Genomic DNA, 18,056 nt, shown 5'->3' with positions numbered 1-18,056 from the left:
AGAGAGAGAGAGAGAGAGAGAGAGAGAGAGAGAGAGAGAGAGAGAGAGAACCCAGTCAACCGAGTCTCTCAGGGCTGAGCAGGATGATGAGTGCTGCAGCTTCGATCTCCTGCCAGCAGTCAGTAGAATTAAGACCCAGGAGTCTGTCAAAGCAGGAACTTGTTTTAATGTATCAATCTTCTCTTTATAAAGGGCTGAGAGAGGAGGTGGAGTTTTCTGCTGAAGTGAGATGACATAGGGGGAAGGGAAAGTTGAGGAAGGGTATGGGGTGACTGACAGAGCCAACAAAGTTACTCTACTTCATCAGGAGCTAGGCAAAGGCAGGCTTAAGTAGGTCATGCTGAGTTGCTCCAGTACAGAAGTGACTGAGACAGTTTACAAAACTCGAGCCAGGCTTGGGTTTGTTCTCAAGGCCCAAACCAGGGCCAAACAGGGCCCAACATCTCATAGGTAAGACTTATGGGTAGAAGGATCTATGATCTATGGTGCCTTTAGACTCTTTCTCCACGTGGTTACCCATTTCCCATTAAGTTTTCTAAATACATAGCACCAAGAGTTCCATATCTAGGAACTCTTTCCTGCAGTATGTGTCTTCCTTGGGGATATATTTCCACAATTTTAGTTCTCCTGAGCTCTAAAATGCCTGATTTTGTGTGTGTGGGTGTGAATGTGTGCGTATGTATGTGTGTGCATGCAGCTCACTTCATTATCTGCCTTTCCTTGTGCTACATTTACCACATCATAAAAATTGAGAAGGAATGGATGTCACGTAGTTGGTGGAGTGTTTGCCAAGTATGCATGAAGTCTTGGGTTTGACTCCCAGTTCCCCACAAATTCTTCATAAATAGAAAAAAACAGTCCTAAAAGTCATATGGACACATAAGAGGAAAACTAAATTATCAAAGAGCCAAAAAAATCTTTGGCAGAAAGAGCAATACTGTAAATATTATAGTACCTGATTTCAAATTATATTGTAGAACTCTACTAACAGAGCCAACATGGTACTGCACAAGCACAGACATGTATATAAACTAGTGGAATAAGATGGAAGACCAAGAATAAACCTGTTACTTAAACTTCTTAACTTTTAACACATCTGTCAGAAACATACAGCAAAAAGGACAGTGTCTTAAACAGCTACTATGGGGAAAACTGAATTTCACATGTTAGAATAATATAGGAAATAGTCCCGTGAATTGTCAGTTGTAATGGTATGAAATTAAATATTTTGACTAAAGTGAAGAAGCAGCCTATAAAATGGGGAAAATCTTTGCTAAGGACTTATCAGACAAGGCACTAATATTGAATATATAAAAAAATATACAGAAATTAAGCAGGGCAAAACTAAGCCATTTGATTAATAAATTGTCCAATAAATAAACATTTTGCAAAAGGAGAAATACAAATGGCAAGAAATACTCAGAATGTCCAGAATTTTTAACCATCAAGGAAATGCAGATTAAAACTGTTTTAATAGGAGGCAGAGACAGGCTGATTTCTGAGTTCGAGGCCAGCCTGGTCTACAGAGTGAGTTTCAGGACAGCCAGGACTATACAGAGAAACTCTGTCTCACAAAAACAAATATAAAACAAAACAAAAAAAACAAAAAAAACTATTTTAATATTCTCTCTCACCCCAGTCAGCATGGTTGAACATATGAATGGCAATATGTGTTCACAAAATCATGTGGGAAAGAAGGAACCTCATTCACTGCTGGTTGCTATATAAATATGTATAGCCATGAAAGAACTCAGTATGGACGTTCCTCAAAATATGGAAAGTGAGAGAATTAAATGACTTAGTTCTACCATTCTGTTGTGTTCCAGAAGGATTTTAAGACAGCATCTTAAAGAGACCCTTGCCTTCCACCCACTCCTGGTCTGAATTGAACACAAGTGTTTCTGTCTCACTCAACAGAACTATCTTTGAGTTTGTGGCTTATTTAATTTTCTGTTGTTGTGATATGTTTATTTGGAGGTTACGGTTTCAAACAGTCAGAGTCCATGACCATCATGGTAGGGAGCATGAGAACAGGTAGGCAGACATAGTCCTGGAGCATTAACTGAGTCCTAACATCTTGAAAACACAACTGTCAGGCAGACAGACAGACAGACAGACAGAGAGGAAGGAAAGAAGAGAGAGGGAGAACCAACTGGGGGCCAAGTATTCAGACATAAGAAGTTTTAGGGACCATTCTCATTCAAACCTTTACTGTTTTTCATATTGAACACATCTGTTCAGTAATTCCTAGCTCTGTGCACATTGACTATACAGTGTATTCTTTAGCATAACATGAAGCAGAAATATTCCCAAAGAGCATGATTGAAGTGAATTCCATAAAAGCAAACACTTGACCTTGTGTACCTCAGTTAAACATTCTGTTTTAATAGTTGAGTTGCTTAGAGTAATAGACGACATGGTGGGTACTCTGAGGTGGTGAGATCACAGTGTTGTGGATGATGTGCTGGATACTTTGAGATCTCAAGGTTAATTCAGAACAACTGTGGGATCAGGTTCTGCCCTCAGTCAGCTCCTGATTCTTTGTATCTGGGTCTAATGATGCTTCAGTTTAGCCTTGGGTTCATTTTATAGTGGTAGATAGGTGACTTGCTAGCCAGGAAGAACCTAGGGACTTCTGTACAGAGACCTCTTTGAGCCTTTCCTTGTCTCCCCAACACATACACGAATACTTGTCTAAATGGGGCAGGGTGAGGAGGGGAAGAAGAAAGACAAAAGAAAATATTAAAATGATATCTAATGTATTTTAAATATTTAAAAAGCATTGTACTTATATTTTTTCAAATATATAAAAAAAAACCTCATAGTTCCTTTTTAATCTATAAATTCTTCCCTTATTGTTGCTCCTTTGAATATGCAAACAAGTGTCTCTTGGTGTGTTGTTCCAAAGGCAGAGGCCTAGGCTGGTGGCCCGCCTGAGGCTCTCTTCTCTTTCCTGGGTGGCAGGGGTCGTGCTGCTGAGGCCCGGGTCTCTCTCTCACCCCTGGGGCTGACCTGTTTGCTGCACGGTGCCTTAATTAAAAAGGAGGTAATGTATGAGTGAGTTATTTTATTGTAGGAAGGATAGAATATGCTGGTTGAGTAAAAGGAAGGAAGAGAAGTAAAGGAGTAAAGTAAAGTAAAGGAGAGGGGAAGAGAGAGAAAAGGAGGGGAGGAAAGCAAGAGAAGAGAACAAAGAGCAGAGTATAGAGAGAGCAAGAGAGCAAGAGAGAGGAGAAGAGGAAGAGAGGAAGAGAGGGAGAGTAAGAGAACAAGAGGGCAAGAGAGTGAGGAGAAGAGAACAAGAGAGTGAGGAGAGGGCAAACCACCCCTTTTATTGTATGGGGTGTGGCATGCCTGCCTGGCTTGTGGTCAGATGACTGTGTATAAGGTCCAGCTAGAATGCTGGGAGTTTGAGGTATTGTCTGCCTGACAGAGCACACATCTCCTGCAGGGGCAGCTGTGAGGCGTCTGGGCTGAAATCTGAGCCATTGGTCTCAGATGCAATCACTGAACTCCTACCATCCCTTGTGAACAAATTTACTTTGCTCAGTGGGTCTCTGGGGTTCCGAGGTGACTGCTTTACTGGACTCCGGCTGTCAGAACTGCCCACTGCCCCACATTGGTGCGCTGTTATTTACCTCAGTACTGAAGAGGGTACCTATTCCTAGACTCAGGACATAGGCAGGGTCTACTGCATCAGAATTTGCACTCTCATTTCACCTGTAACAGTTGAGAAGTTTCACTCTATCTCAGTGTAACTCTCCTGTGAGAGATATATACAGTATCAGCATAGTGCATGGAATATTGTTATTCTGTTATGAAACATAATAGCCATATGTGTTTATTAGGGCATGTGCCACTCCCTTCCCTTGAAGAGGATAGTGTATATATTTTATAAAAGAATCTCATTTACTGTACTATTCTTTCATCTTGTGTAAAATTGAAAAATGTTTTCAACCACATATCTAGTTTTGTATTGATAGTAAACTCTCAGTTAACATTTATTATTCATTTATTTTTATTTCAGGGACTGCTCTCCTTCAGGGATGTGGCCATTGATTTTTCTGCAGAGGAATGTGAATGCTTGAACTCTGCTCAGTGGAATCTGTACAGGGATGTGATGTTGGAGAATTACAGCCACCTTGTGTTCCTGGGTGAGGATCACTTCCATTGTGAATTGTTTTTTTTTTTTTTTTTAATTAATTTACTTCTTTTTTTACTTATATCCTGGTCACAGCTTCCCCTCTCTTCTCTCCTCTGAGTCTCTCCCTCTTACTTGCACTCTCCCCAATCCTCCAGTCTCCCCTTTCTTACAAATGGAGAGGCCTTCCATATATATCTGTCTACCTTGGCATATCAAGTTGCAGTAGGGTTAGACACATCTTCTATTGAGGCTGGACAAGGCAGCCCAGTGAGGGGAAAAGGAACCAAAGGCAGGCAGGTAGTCAGAGAAGCCCCTGCTCCCTCTTTAGGAGTCCCACATGAAGACCAAGCTGCACAACTGTTACATATGTTCAGAAGGCCTAGTTCCATCCCATGCAGGCTCTCTGGTTAGCAGTTCAGTCTCTGTGAGCACCTATGGGCCCATGTTAGTTGATTCTGCAGGTTTTCTTGTGATGTCCTTGACCCCTGGCTCCTTCAATTCTTCCTCCCCCTCTTCCACAGGATTCCCCATGCTCCACATAATGTTTGGCTGTGGGTCTCCGCATTAGTTTCCATCAGCTGCTGGGTGAAGCCTCTCTGATGACAGTTATGCTAGGCTCCTGTCTACAAGGATAGCAGAGTGTCATTAACTGTGTCAGGGGTGGGCTCTCGTTCATGGCATGGGGCTCAAGCTGGGTCAGTCATTGGTTTAAACCTTTCCTTCAGTTTCTCTTCCATCCTTACCCCTGCACCTTTTGTAGGCAAGAGAACTTGTGGGCCTAAGATTTTGTGGCTGGGTTGCTGTCCCAATCCCTACATTAGATGTCTTTTCTGGTTACTCAAGATGACTCTTTGAGGTTCTGTAGCCACCATTGCTAGGAGTCTTAACTAGGGTCACCCTCCTAGATTACTGGGAGTTTCCATTGTCCTGGGTTTCTAGCTCTTCTCAGAGGTGCCCCACACCCATTCTAATTTTCTCTCCTTCCATCCTGCTCCCTTCCCCAACCCTTCCACCATCCAGTTCCCTCCCTTCATCTATCCTTGATGAGTATTCTCTTTCCCCTATTCAGTGAGATTCATCTCCTCTAGGACCCTTCTTTTTATTTAGCTTCTTTGGGTCTGTGAATTATAGCATCGTTATCCTGTACTTTATAGCTAATATCCACAAGTAAGTATATACTTGTCTTTCTGGATCTGTGCTACCTCACTCAGGATAACCGCTTCTAGTTCCATCTATTTATCTGCAAATTTCATGATGTCATTACTTTTAAAAGCTGAGTTACATTCCATTATGTAAATGTACCACATTTTCTATATTCATTCTTCAGTTGAGGGGCATCTAGATTGTTTCCAGCTTCTGTCTTTTACAAATAAAGCTGCTATGGGCATAGTTGAGCAAGTGTCCTTGTAGTATGGTGGAACATCTTTTAAGTGTATGCCCAGGAGTAGCATAGCTGTGTCTAGAGGTAGAACTGTTCCCAATTTTCTGAGAAAGCACCAAATTGATTTCCAGAGTGGTTGTACTACTTTGAACTCCCACCAGCAATGGAGGAGTGTTCCCCTTACTCCACATCCTCCCCAGCATGTGCTGTCACTTGAGTTTTTTATCCTAGCCATTCTGAGAATCAGGTGAGTCAGAGTCATTTCAATTTGCATTTCCCTGATAACTAATTCTCTGTTGAGAATTGTTTAGATCCTTACCCCATTTTTTAATTGGGTTATTTGATTTGTTGACATTTAGTTTCTTGAGTTCTTTATATATTTGTATATAATCTCTCTCTTGGAGGTAGGATTAGTAAAGATCTTTTCTCGTTTTATAGGGTGCCATTTTATGCTTTTGATGGTGTCTTTATTCTTACAGAAACTTTCAGTTTCATGAGGTTCTAGTTATTAATTGTTGATATCAGTCCCTGAGTTATTGGTGTTCTGTTAAAGAAGTTGTCTCCTGTACCAATGTGTTCAGGGCTACCCCCCACCTTCTCTTCTATCAGATTTAGTGTATCTGGTTTTATGTTGATGTTCTTTATCCAACTGGACTTGAGTTTTGTGTAGAGTGGTAGATATGGATCTTTTTCATTCCTTTACATGCAGACATCCAATTAGACCAGCACCATTTGTTGAAGATGCTTTCTTCATTTCCATTTTGGCTTCTTTGTCAAACTCAAATTTCCATAGGTGTGTGGGTTTATTTCTAGGTCTTCAAATCAATCCCATTGATCACGTTGTGTGTCTTTATGCCAATGCTTTATGCAGTTTTTATCACTATTGCTCTGTAGTACATCTTGAAATCCATTGGTCACGCTGTGTGTCTTTATGCCCATGCCATGCGGTTTTTGTCACTATTGCTCTGTAGGACATCTTGAAATTGCAGATGCTGATACCTCTAGAAGTGCTTTTATTGTATAGGATTGTTTTAGCTATCCTGGGCTTTTTTGTTTTTCCAGAATTGAAATTCAGTTCAGAATTCTGAAATGAAGTTCAGAATTGTTCTTTCAAGGCCTGTAAAGGATTGTGTTGGGCTGGGCAGTGGTGGTGCATGCCTTTAATTCCAGCACTTGGGAGGCAGAGTCAGGCAGATTTCTGAGTTCCAGGCCAGCTTGGTCTACAGAGTGAGATCCAGGACAGCCAGGGCTACACAGAGAAACCCTGTCTCAAAAAACAAAAAACAAAACAACAACAACAAAAAAGAATTGTGTTGGAATTTTGATGAGAATTGTGTTGAATCTGTAGATTGCTTTTTGGAAGATGGCTATTTTTACTGTGTTAATCCTACCTATCCATGAACATGGGAGATTTTTCCATCTTGTGCATCTTGTGTTATCTTCAGTTTCTTTCTTTAAAGGGTTGAAGTCATCTCCATTAGTTGCTTTATTACTTTAGTTAAAACTTCAAGTACCAGATTGAATAGGTGTGAAGAAAGTGGACAGCTTTGTCTTTTCCCAGATTTTATTGGAATTGCTTTAAGTTTGTCTCCATTTCCTTTGATGTTGGCTATTGGCTTGTCATATATTGCCTGTACTATGTTAGGTATGTGGCATGTATCCCTGATCTCTCCAGACTTTTATCATGAAAGGATGTTGGATTTTGTCAAAGGCATTTTCAGCATGTAATGAGATGGTCATGTGGATTTTTTCTTTCAGTTTGTTTATATGGTAGATTATGTTGATAAATCTTCATATATTGAATGGTCTTTGAATCTCTCTGATAAAGCCTACTTGATCTCTGTAGATGATGTTTTGTGATATGTTCTTGGATTTGATTTGCTAGTGTTTTATTGAGTATTTTTGCGTCAGTGGTCATAGGTCTGAATTGGTCTGAAATTTTCCTTCATTGAATCTTGCTGTGGTTTAGGTAACAGGGTAACTGGCCTCATAAAATGAGTTTAGCAATGTTCCTCCTGTTTCTGTTTTGTGGAATAGTTATAATAATATGTTGGTATTAGCACTTCTTTGAAAGTCTCACAGTATTCTGTGCTAAAACCTTATGGCTTTATGGTTTTTTTGTTTTGTTTTGTTTTGTTTTGTTTTCCAGAGAATTTTAATGACTCCTTCCATATTTTAGGTCTACTTAAAATGTTTACCTGGTCTTGATTTAACTTTGATAAGTGGTATCTATCAAGAAAATGGATTTTGTTTAGATTTTCCAATTTTGCTAAGTACAAGTTTTTGAAGTAAGACCTAATGATTTGGTATTTCTTGGTATCTATTATTATATAGCCCTTTTCATTTCTCATTTCTGATTTTGTTAATGTAATCTCTCTCTCTCTCTCTCTCTCTCTCTCTCTCTCTCTCTCTCTCTCTCTCTCTGCCTTTTAGTTAGTTTGGCTAAGGGTTTGTCTATCTTACTGATTTTCTTGAAGAATCAACTCTGGGTTTATTGATTTTTATTTATTTTTTGTATTTTTCTCTTTGTGTTTATTTCATTTTTATTTCTGCCAGGGTTTTATTTCCTTCCATCTATTTGTGTTGGATGTATTTGCTTTGTTGTTTTTCTTGTTGTTGTAGAGCTTTCAGTTGTACTGTTAAGTTGTTCATATGTTACCAATTTCTTTATGAAGGCTCTTAGTGCTATGAACTTTCCTCTTAGCATTGCTTTTATAGTATCCCATAAGTTTTGCGTATGTTGTGCCTTCATTTTCATAGAATTCTACAAAGTCTTTAATTTCCTGCTTTATTTATTTCTTGACCCAGTGGTCATTGAGTAGGAGTTTGTTCAGTTTCCAAGAGTTTGTAGGCTTTCTGTTGTTTTTGTTGGTGTTGAAGTCCAACTTTAACCCATGGTGTTCTGATAAGATACAGGGTTTATTTTGATTTTCTTGTATTTGTTGAGACTTGCTTTGTATGGTCAATTATAGAGAAAGTTCTATGAGGTACTGAGAAGAAGGAATTTTTGTTTGTTTGGGTGAAATGTTCTGTAGATATCTATTAGGTCCATTTGATTCGTAATATCTGTTAGTTTCATTATTTCTCTATTTACTTTCTGTCTGGATGCCCTGTCAGTTAGGAAAACTTGGGTATTGAAGTATCCCACTATTAATGTGTGGGGTTTGTTTTTGATTCAAGCTTTAGAATTTTTTTTTTTTTTTTTTTTTTTACAAATGTGGGTGTCCTTCCATTTGGGGCATAGGTATTTATTTATACATTCAGAATTGAGTTGTCATTTTTATGGACTTTTCCTTTGATGGGTATGAAGTCTCCTTCCCTCCTTCCCTATCTCTTTAATTTTGGTTGAAAGTCTATTTTATTAGATATTAGAATGATTACTTTAGCTTGCTTCTTGGGTACATTTGCTTGAAAAAGCTTTTTCCAGCCGTTTACTATGAAGTAGTGTCTATCTTGGATGCTGAGGTGTGTTTCTTGTATACAACAAAATGATGGATCCCGTTTTCACATCTGTTCTGCTGGCTTGTATCTTTTTGAATACACTGATGTTGAATTGTTGAGAGTGGAAAACACCAGACAATCTTCATATTTGAAATCAACAGAATAACACAACTGCTGGGTGAGGAATCTATTGTCCTAAATTCATCAGCTATTCTATGTTGGGAATTCTTCCAGTGATAGAAGCTGCTACCAGGCCTGACAATACGCTGGCCTACATCTTGCATACCTCTCGTTCTCCGCCTAGCTGTCTCAGTGCCAAAAGGCTTTCCTTCCTCTTGTATCCCCTCTTCTTCTCTCAGACCTGGAAGGCCCACCTCATCTTCACTCAGTGATTGGCTTCCTGTCATCTTTATTAACCAATTAAATAATTAGGGGAAATTCTCCTACACATCTCCACTTAAATCTTTCTACTCCCAGTACTGCCTGGCTGTAATATTATTTATATTGTATCATTACTTTTCATTTAGGTATTCCCTCTCCAATGGCCCCTCTCTACCTTCCAGTCCTCTCCAGATACTTTAAAGCAGACACAGAAATCTGAAACTCAGAGCTAAGGTCCACACTTGAAGGGGAACGTTAGATATTTTCTCTCTGGCTTTCATTTACCTTATTCATCCATTTACCTGCAAATTGCACATTTTTATTTTTTCTCTTATCCAAACAAAATTCCATCGTGTTATATATTTAAGACATTTTTATTATCCATTCATTATTCTGTAGACATGTAAGCTGCTTTAATTGCCTAGCTATTGTGAACCGAGGCGGCAATGACAGATATGAAAGTATCTCTGCAGTAGGAGATGGAGTCTTTTGAGTATATATCCAAGAGTGATATACTGGGTCATATGGTGGTTGTGGATGTTTTACCTTCAGGTTTTTGAGAATCCTCCACCCTGATTTCCATACTGAATATAGCAGTTTATATCCCCACCATCATTTTACAGTGTGTTCTTTCTGTACATACTTGCCAAAATTTGTCATTTGATCTCTTGATGATAGACTTTTCAATTAGGGTGAGAGACCATCTCAAAGTAGTTTTAATCTACTTTTTTCCTGATAATTAATGATAACAAACACTTAAAACAGCCATTTGTTTATCTTTTGAGATCTGTTCAGTTTCAGAGCCTATTATTTGATCATGTTGATTTCTTTTTTTTTTTTTTTTTTTGGTCTTTTTGAGACAGGGTTTCTCTGTGTAGCCCTGGCTGTCCTGGAACTCACTCTGTAGACCAGGCTGGCCTGGAATTCAGAAATCCGCCTGCCTCTGCCTCCGAAGTGCTGGGATTAAAGGCGTGCACCACCATCGCCCGGCTCGTTTTGATTTCTTAATATTTACTTTTTAAAAGATATTCATGATATTTCATGCCAGATGTCTAGCTTCTGGATATCTTCTGACATCCCTTAGCTTGCCTTTTCATGTAATTAACAGTTTTCTTTGCTGTTTAGGAGGGGCTTTTTTGTTTTTGTTTTTTTAATTCCCGAGGTCCAGTTCTTTATTTGTTGACCTTACTTCTTCAGTGACTAGAGTCCTGCTCAGAAAGACTTTATGTATTCCTGTATGGAAGAGCCCTCCTTTATTTCCCAGGCACTTTCAGAGTTTCTAGTCTTGCATTTAGATCCTTAGTCCATTTGGATTTAGCTTCATTCTTATGTATGTAGTTAGCCAGTTTTCCTTTCTTTCTCCGTATGTTTGTTTTTAGTATCTAGGAAGATACTGATTTTTATATCCTGTCATTTTCCTGAATGCGGTTTTCAACTCTACTTGTTTTCTGGTAGAGTCCTTGAGGTCTTTTACATTTACAGTAAAATTCTCTGCAAATAGCAGTATTTATTGGAATAGTTATATAATTTCTGTCCTTGAATCTATTTACATAGTAAATTATTCTGTTTGTTCACATCTGTTGAACTGTCAGTCCATGTGAGGGACGATGTCCAGATGATGGTGTTCACTATCATGTCTTTTTACAAGTTTTGAGAAAATTTTCATCTGTGTTCATCAGAAATATTGGGCTCTTATTTTCTTTCTTTCTTTTTTGTGTCTTTATCTGATTTTGATACCAGGATAATATGTACTAACAAAACTAGGGCAATGTGAGAGAGATAATTTAAGCAGGTCTTCCTCAAACAATAAAATTGAAGTAGTAATTAAAAGAAAGCAAACCTCCAGTTTCAAAAAGCCCATGTGCAGTGGGTTATTTAATAATTTTACCAAACTTTAAAGAAGAATTAAGAGTAATATTTCTTAAGTTATTCCATAAAGTAGGAAAGGCAATGCTCCACTTCCTTTCACAGTGTGAGATCCCTGCTCTTAAGGAAAGCGGAGTGGGAGTCACGGGTACAGCGGGTGAGAGTCACGGGGACAGCGGGTGAACTAGTCTCAACTCTTACTGTATTTTTAACTTTATTGTTTTGGTAGTATGGCTCTCTACTTCTGCTTGGAATTTTAGAAACTGAGAGACAACAAGTATGGAGAATGCATGTTAATGCAAAAAACTAAAGTACTTCAGCTTTGATTTTTTTTTTCCTCCTCTTGAGGCAAAGCTACATGTATTAGATATATCTATAAGGAAACATTTTAAAAGGTTATTTACTTCTACCTTTTATTCTATTTTTTCCTTATAAACACAATAGTAATCTCAGTCCTAGAGAACAACATGCAGTCATCACGTTTGCCTTTCCTTCTAATAGGGCTTGCTTTCTCTAAGCCGTACTTGGTCACATTTCTTGAGCAAAGACAAGAACCCTGGAATGTGAAGGAACCAGCAACAGAAGCAGCATATCCAGGTACGTGCGAATGAGTAAATCAATGAATAAGTCAACTTGAGAGGTCCAGAGATGCTACAGAGAGGCAGGCATTCAAAGGCTGGATGGATTAGGGAATCAGTTTCAGGGAAAATGGTATTTTAGAATGCACCATTTATTATCTATTGTAGAAAATTTAAAACCCTATCAGGGATTTCTACCCCGCTCTGATCATTCAGTTCCCAGATAAAAGACACATACAACCTTTTTATTTTAGTAATCCTTAAACAGCACAAGAGCTGGGTAGAAATCTACCCTCCATGTTATTAAAATCTACTTCCCTATTAATAACCCTGAGTTATTACTGTGTTTTATTTTGGCTACTCTTAACCCAGTTGGCCAGTCCTCAAGGCCACGTTTTCATGATTCACCTAACCCATAGTGACTTTCTCTCCCTCCTCCACCTTTGCCTCCTCATGGTTTTCCTGGTTTCTCCTCTAACCAGGTCACTCCAAACCCACCTACTTCTAATCCCTCCAATAATTGGCTGTAGCCAATTTGATTTAACCAACTGTTTTAAATCAAGGGACCAGGTTTGTGAAACAAAAGCTTGTATAAGTGAGAAGTCATTGATAGGTCTAGACCTTGGGGTATAAAATTTAGCATTACAATGCATAGCAATAGACCAAACCTCAACAATTATCTCTCAAAGTATAGAACATTTTCTGACAGATGTTTATTATGCTTTTATTTCCTTAAATCTCTCCTTGCTCTTTAGTGATGTCTGAATGCATGTACAGTGACGATAGAGTGCCCTTTTGTAGGTTAGAGTAGAGATCATATGGACTTAACATTGTTTCCTATGCTTCAGAAACTTGTACACAGTTATAATGACCTATTTGTCAAGACTTCATAGAACAGTATCACTACAAATAGGTTTTTCTAATTACATTTACATGCTCAGTAATTAAAGTTCTTACCAGACTCCTCTATGAATTATTATTATGTATTTCTTTGCATTTTTCTGCCACACACTGTGCCAATGACTTATGATGCATTGTTTTGTATGTGATAGCAAAAACTTATACACGGGTACAAGAGTATTTTTAGTAGTTCACCAATATTTGTTCAGAATCTTTCTTAATTTGCAATTCCATTTTCTGTGTTTTATTTTTATATAGGCCACCCTCATGTCTGTTGCTAATATTCTTAGATCTAACTTTTATATTATGATTGGTTGAGAGTTTTTAGTAGTGGCTCTTTAGGACAGTATAAGATAATAAAATGTCTACAAGCCTTGTGACCAGTTCCAATAAATATTGATGCTCATTTTTATATGTTGAATATTAGTTCTATGTTTTTGTGGTATGTGTATTTCTTCCCCATTGGTTACTTAATAGTTGTTTTATCCTGCTAAATGAATATTTCTAGAAGTTATTAATAGTTGTTTTATCCTGCTAAATGAATATTTCTAGAAGTTATTATCATTTCATAAACAACTGATAAATATGTTGTCTCTACTGAAACTTCTGTGATTTAAAGGTAAATTTGAAATTTTAAAAATCATTCAGCTGAATCTATTGTTCTTTTTTTTTTAAAATAAGATTACATTTAAAGAAACATGTAACATGAAATTTACTGTCTTCAATTGTTGGGCATTGTTTAATACATTCAAATTGTATATCACAAATCTTTCAGAAATAATTTAGCCTTCAAAACAAACATATTCTTAGGAAAATAATTGTGCTTTTTTGGGGCCATCTCATGTAATCACCATTGAAATCTGTGTTCTATATGTTTTTTTTATTTTAGAATTTTCATGTATTTCTAATCAAATAATATTTGTCTTATATAATGGGTTTATTTCATGTACCATATTGTTGCCCTTCAGATTATTGTTTACCTAAAATATGTGTGTGTGTGTGTGTGTGTGTGTGTGTGTGTGTGTGTGTGTGTGTATGTGTGTGTGTCTACTAAGGGTTTCATATATGGAGTACAGGAGACAATTTGTAGGATTTTGCTACTTCCACCATGTAGGTCCATGGGAATCAGACACTTTTATCCTCAGAGCCATTTTCCTGGCTTTAAAGTAATTACTTTTAAACTTTAAAATGGAGTAATGTTCTTCTGTTGTCAGTGGAAGTTTGTGCTACTTCATTTATTATCTATTTTTTGACTGATGTTGCAATGAATACAGTTATGGGACCAAGTCTATTTTCCCGTTAATCTGAAAGTAAAGTACACTTAGAACTGTATCAGAACTGTATCTTGGGATGTAAGCAGCTGTGTGGAAGATAAGCTTTAGAATTCTAGCTGTATGGTTAATCTTTCACTGATATGTCCACATTTATTCAACAGGAATAAAACCTTACAAATTTAAAGAATGTGGCAAGACCTTTTCTTGGAACTCACTGCTTCTTCAACACCATAAAATTCATCCTGGAGCAAAACTTTACAAGTGTGATGAATGTGGCAAGACCTTTAATGTTCGATCAACACTGTATAAACACCATAGAACTCATACTGGAGAGAAACCCTACAAATGTAAAGAATGTGGCAAAGCTTTTACGTGTTCTTCAAGCCTTAACCAACACCATAGAATTCACACTGGGGAGAAACCCTACAAATGTGAATGTGGCAAAGCCTTTAATAATTCTTCAGCACTTACTCAGCACCAAAGAATCCATACAGGAGAGAGACCATACAAGTGTGAAGAGTGTGGCAAAGCCTTTAACAATTGCTCAGCCCGTACGCGGCACCAAAGAATCCATACTGGAGAAAGGCCCTACAAATGTGCACAATGTGGCAAGACCTTTAATTTTCCTACATCACTCTCTCAGCACCAGAGAATTCATACTGGAGAAAAACCCTACAAATGTGAAGAATGTGGCAAAGCCTTTAACTGTTCTTCACATCTTAAACAACACCGAATTATTCATACTGGAAAGAAGCCCTACAAATGTAAAGAATGTAGCAAAGCTTTTAACTGTTCTTCAAGTCTTAACCAACACCGTAGAATTCACACTGGGGAGAAACGCTACATATGTGAGGAATGTGGCAAAGCCTTTAATAACTGCTCAGCTCTTACTCAACACCAAAGAATTCACAGTGGAGAGAAGCCCTATAAATGTGAAGAGTGTGGCAAAGCCTTTTATAATTGCTCAGCCCTTTCTCGGCACCAAAAAATTCATACTGGAGAAAAACCTTATAAATGTGCAGACTGTGGCAAGGCTTTTATTTTTCGCTCATCACTCTCTCAACACCAGAGAATTCATACTGGAGAGAAACCCTACAAATGCAAAGAATGTGGCAAAGCCTTTAACTGTTCATCTCACCTTAACCAGCATGGAAGAATTCACAGTGGAGAGAAACCTTATAAATGTGAAGAGTGTGGCCAGATGTTCATCTGTTCTTCATACCTACATAAGCATCAGAAGATTCATGCTATTGAGAAACTCTATGAATGCAAAGAATGTGGTAAAACCTTTAGTTGTTCTTCATACCTTAAGTATCATCAGAGATTTCATACTGGGGGAAAATCCTACACGTGCAAAGAATGTGACAAAACCTTTAGGTCATCTTCTTACCTTAGAAATCATCAGAGATTTCATACTGGAGAGAAACCCTACACATGCAAAGAATGTGGCAAAGCCTTTGTTAATTCTTCAAGCCTTCTTGTACACCAAAGAATTCACACTGGAGAGAAACCATACAAATGCAAAGAATGTGGCAAGGCCTTTAGATGTTCGTCATATTTTAAGTATCATCAGAGACTTCATACTGGAGAGAAACCCTACACATGCAAAGATTGTGGGAAAGCTTTTGCTAAATCTTCATGTCTTATTTTACACCAAAGAATTCATACTGGGGAAAAACCCTACAAATGTGAAGAGTGTGGCCAGGCCTTTATCTGTTCTTCATACCTGAGGAAGCATCAGAGAATCCACACTGGTGAGAAACCATACACATGTGAAGAATGTGGCAAAGCTTTTAGCATTTATTCAACCTTCGCTCAACACCAGAGAATTCATACTGGAGAAAAACCTTATAAATGCAAGGAATGTGATAAAGCATTTAATAATCATTCAGCCCTAATTAAACATCAAAGAATTCACACTGGAGAGAAACCCTATACATGCAAAGAATGTAGTAAAGCTTTTAATAATAGCTCAAGTCTTATTCGACATCAACGAATTCATATTGGAATTGAAACCCTAGAAATTCAAGGAATTTGGCAAGGCCTTTAGAAATAGCTCAATGCTTAGCTCCAAAAACTCATGCTAGTGAGAAACTGTGGATATGAAAAAAGGTGACTAATTAATAAGTGTTCTATACATATACAATGTAAAAAAAAAATCATGCATTAGAGAAAGCCTACAAGTTCAAATAGTGTTGCAACTCTCTTAACTCTTCTTCATGTCTTATTGATAGTAGAGAATTTGTACTGAGGAAGCATACACATGTAAATAATGTGTCAAGGCTTTTACTGACGGCTCACCCCTTATCAGTGAAGTCATGCCTAATAGAAATCTTATCCATTTACTGACTTTGGAAAGGACTCTGTGCAGTATGTGTGGGCAAAGTAATTATTCTGAAAGACATGTAAACATAGACTGTAGTAAAGCTCATACCTCAGATCTTAAGAGATCTGAGAGTTACTATAGGTGACAAATCTCGTAAATATATGGAATGATGTAAAAATAAAGTAAATATTGCATATAAGTTATGGGACATTATTTGATGTGATAGAAATAAATCTCATAGACATCAGAATCATACACATGACTCAGTAAGGATATGAAGGATATGAATTTATTAATGAAACCTTAGTTACTATGTAAATTTACATACCCATGTTTGAAAGCAGAAGTTAGCACAATGCTCAAGACTGTCGAAAGAACAAGACTAGTTCCAAATGATTTTAGTATAATTCTTTTTCCTCAGAGACAAGAGAGTAGATATAAAATAAAGGTTGTGTGTGAAACTTACATTTTTAAATAAACTAATTTGAATGGTTCATAATGTAGTGTATATGTTTTTATTGGGTAACATTATTCTATCATAGACATTAAAATATTTCACCTTATTAAAGGAGATCGATGTCAGGTTTCAGATGTATACTTCTGAGAATTATTCGAATAAATAATCATTGTATCCCAGATGCCAGTATCTATCAAAATATTTGGAGGATATTATTCCAATGTTATATATTTGTTCGTACCCTTCTGTGGTAACTAGGAATTAAGTAGTTTTAGGTGGGTAATTATGTCCTAGCTTTCTGAAACTTGAATTGTATTACTATTTATTAGGTTTTACTAAATGCATGTATACATATTTGAGAATGGTAGCATGGCTGCTGGTCATATAGACATTATGTGTGGTGTGTGTGTGTGTGTGTGTGTGTGTGTGTGTATGCACCACTCTTTGACCTAAAAAACCCACTCAAGTTTGGTATTTAGTACACTATCTGAAATATCCTACTTTTATAATCAAATAAACTTAGGAATGAAGAGAGAATTTGAAGCACCATGTGTATGTACATGCTTGTTACTGAACCTGGCATGACTGGCGGGAATTGATAAGTTGACTGGCCTCCACTTTTTCCTTCAAGCTATTACTACAGTGGCCTTCAAGAAAATAGAAGTTCTCTAAGATCCTTCTGGGAGAAGAAAAAGCCCTGGGCCATCCATAGGAGGGTCCTGCCTTTGGAGAAAGACTTAGTTTATATAATAGCTTTGCTAGAAAGACTAATCTTGAAGGAGAAACATGGGGCTTTGACTGTGGTGGGCTGTAGACCACACCTTGGTTGGACTGCTTAGTTGTGTGTTTCCCTTTTGCCTTTTATTTATTGTATTTTATTATATTTATTTTATATTATGTATATATATATTGCATGTAAATATGTTATTATATTTATCTATATAATACCCTTACATTGTGTTAGTATTCTGAAGATGGACTGGCAAGGTATTGTATCTCTTTTTCTCTTTTCCCAGTGTGGTTATTTTGAATAAATATTTCTTTTTTATTATTTAGTTTTTAAGTTTTGCTTTTCACTCTTCATTTGGGTGTTACTTGGTTTATCAGTGATGCATGGTAGAAACTGGCTAGTTGAGTCACAGGCTGTAAGAAGAAAGAGTAATTAATTGTTGGAGTAAAAGTTAATTTTGAAATCGTTGACACTCCATAGGAAACTATTAACCACACCATTTTCTGTATAAGACAGATACAAACCACATATACTGTCTCACACACACACAGTCATACACACCACACAAACACTTGACT

General features: G+C 37.4%; 1 protein-coding gene across 1 annotated transcript in view; it reads left to right on the top strand.

The window, feature by feature from the left end:
• The window catches only part of LOC116083953 (zinc finger protein 420-like), a 21,826-nt gene extending 4,027 nt beyond the window's left edge, over nt 1-17,799 (top strand). Inside the window, exons 2-4 of the mRNA XM_031360777.1 lie at nt 4,028-4,154; nt 11,715-11,810; nt 14,127-17,799. Of these exons, the coding sequence (XP_031216637.1) occupies nt 4,028-4,154; nt 11,715-11,810; nt 14,127-16,015 (2,112 nt within the window). The 3' untranslated portion in view covers nt 16,016-17,799. The remainder of the gene's footprint in view (nt 1-4,027; nt 4,155-11,714; nt 11,811-14,126) is intronic.
• The last annotated feature ends 257 nt before the right edge of the window (nt 17,800-18,056 follow it).

Source organism: Mastomys coucha, unplaced genomic scaffold (assembly GCF_008632895.1).
Source record: "Mastomys coucha isolate ucsf_1 unplaced genomic scaffold, UCSF_Mcou_1 pScaffold8, whole genome shotgun sequence".
Taxonomy (NCBI): domain Eukaryota; kingdom Metazoa; phylum Chordata; class Mammalia; order Rodentia; family Muridae; genus Mastomys; species Mastomys coucha.
The sequence above is the reverse complement of the archived record's forward strand: the minus strand, read 5'-3'. Positions and strand labels throughout refer to the sequence as shown.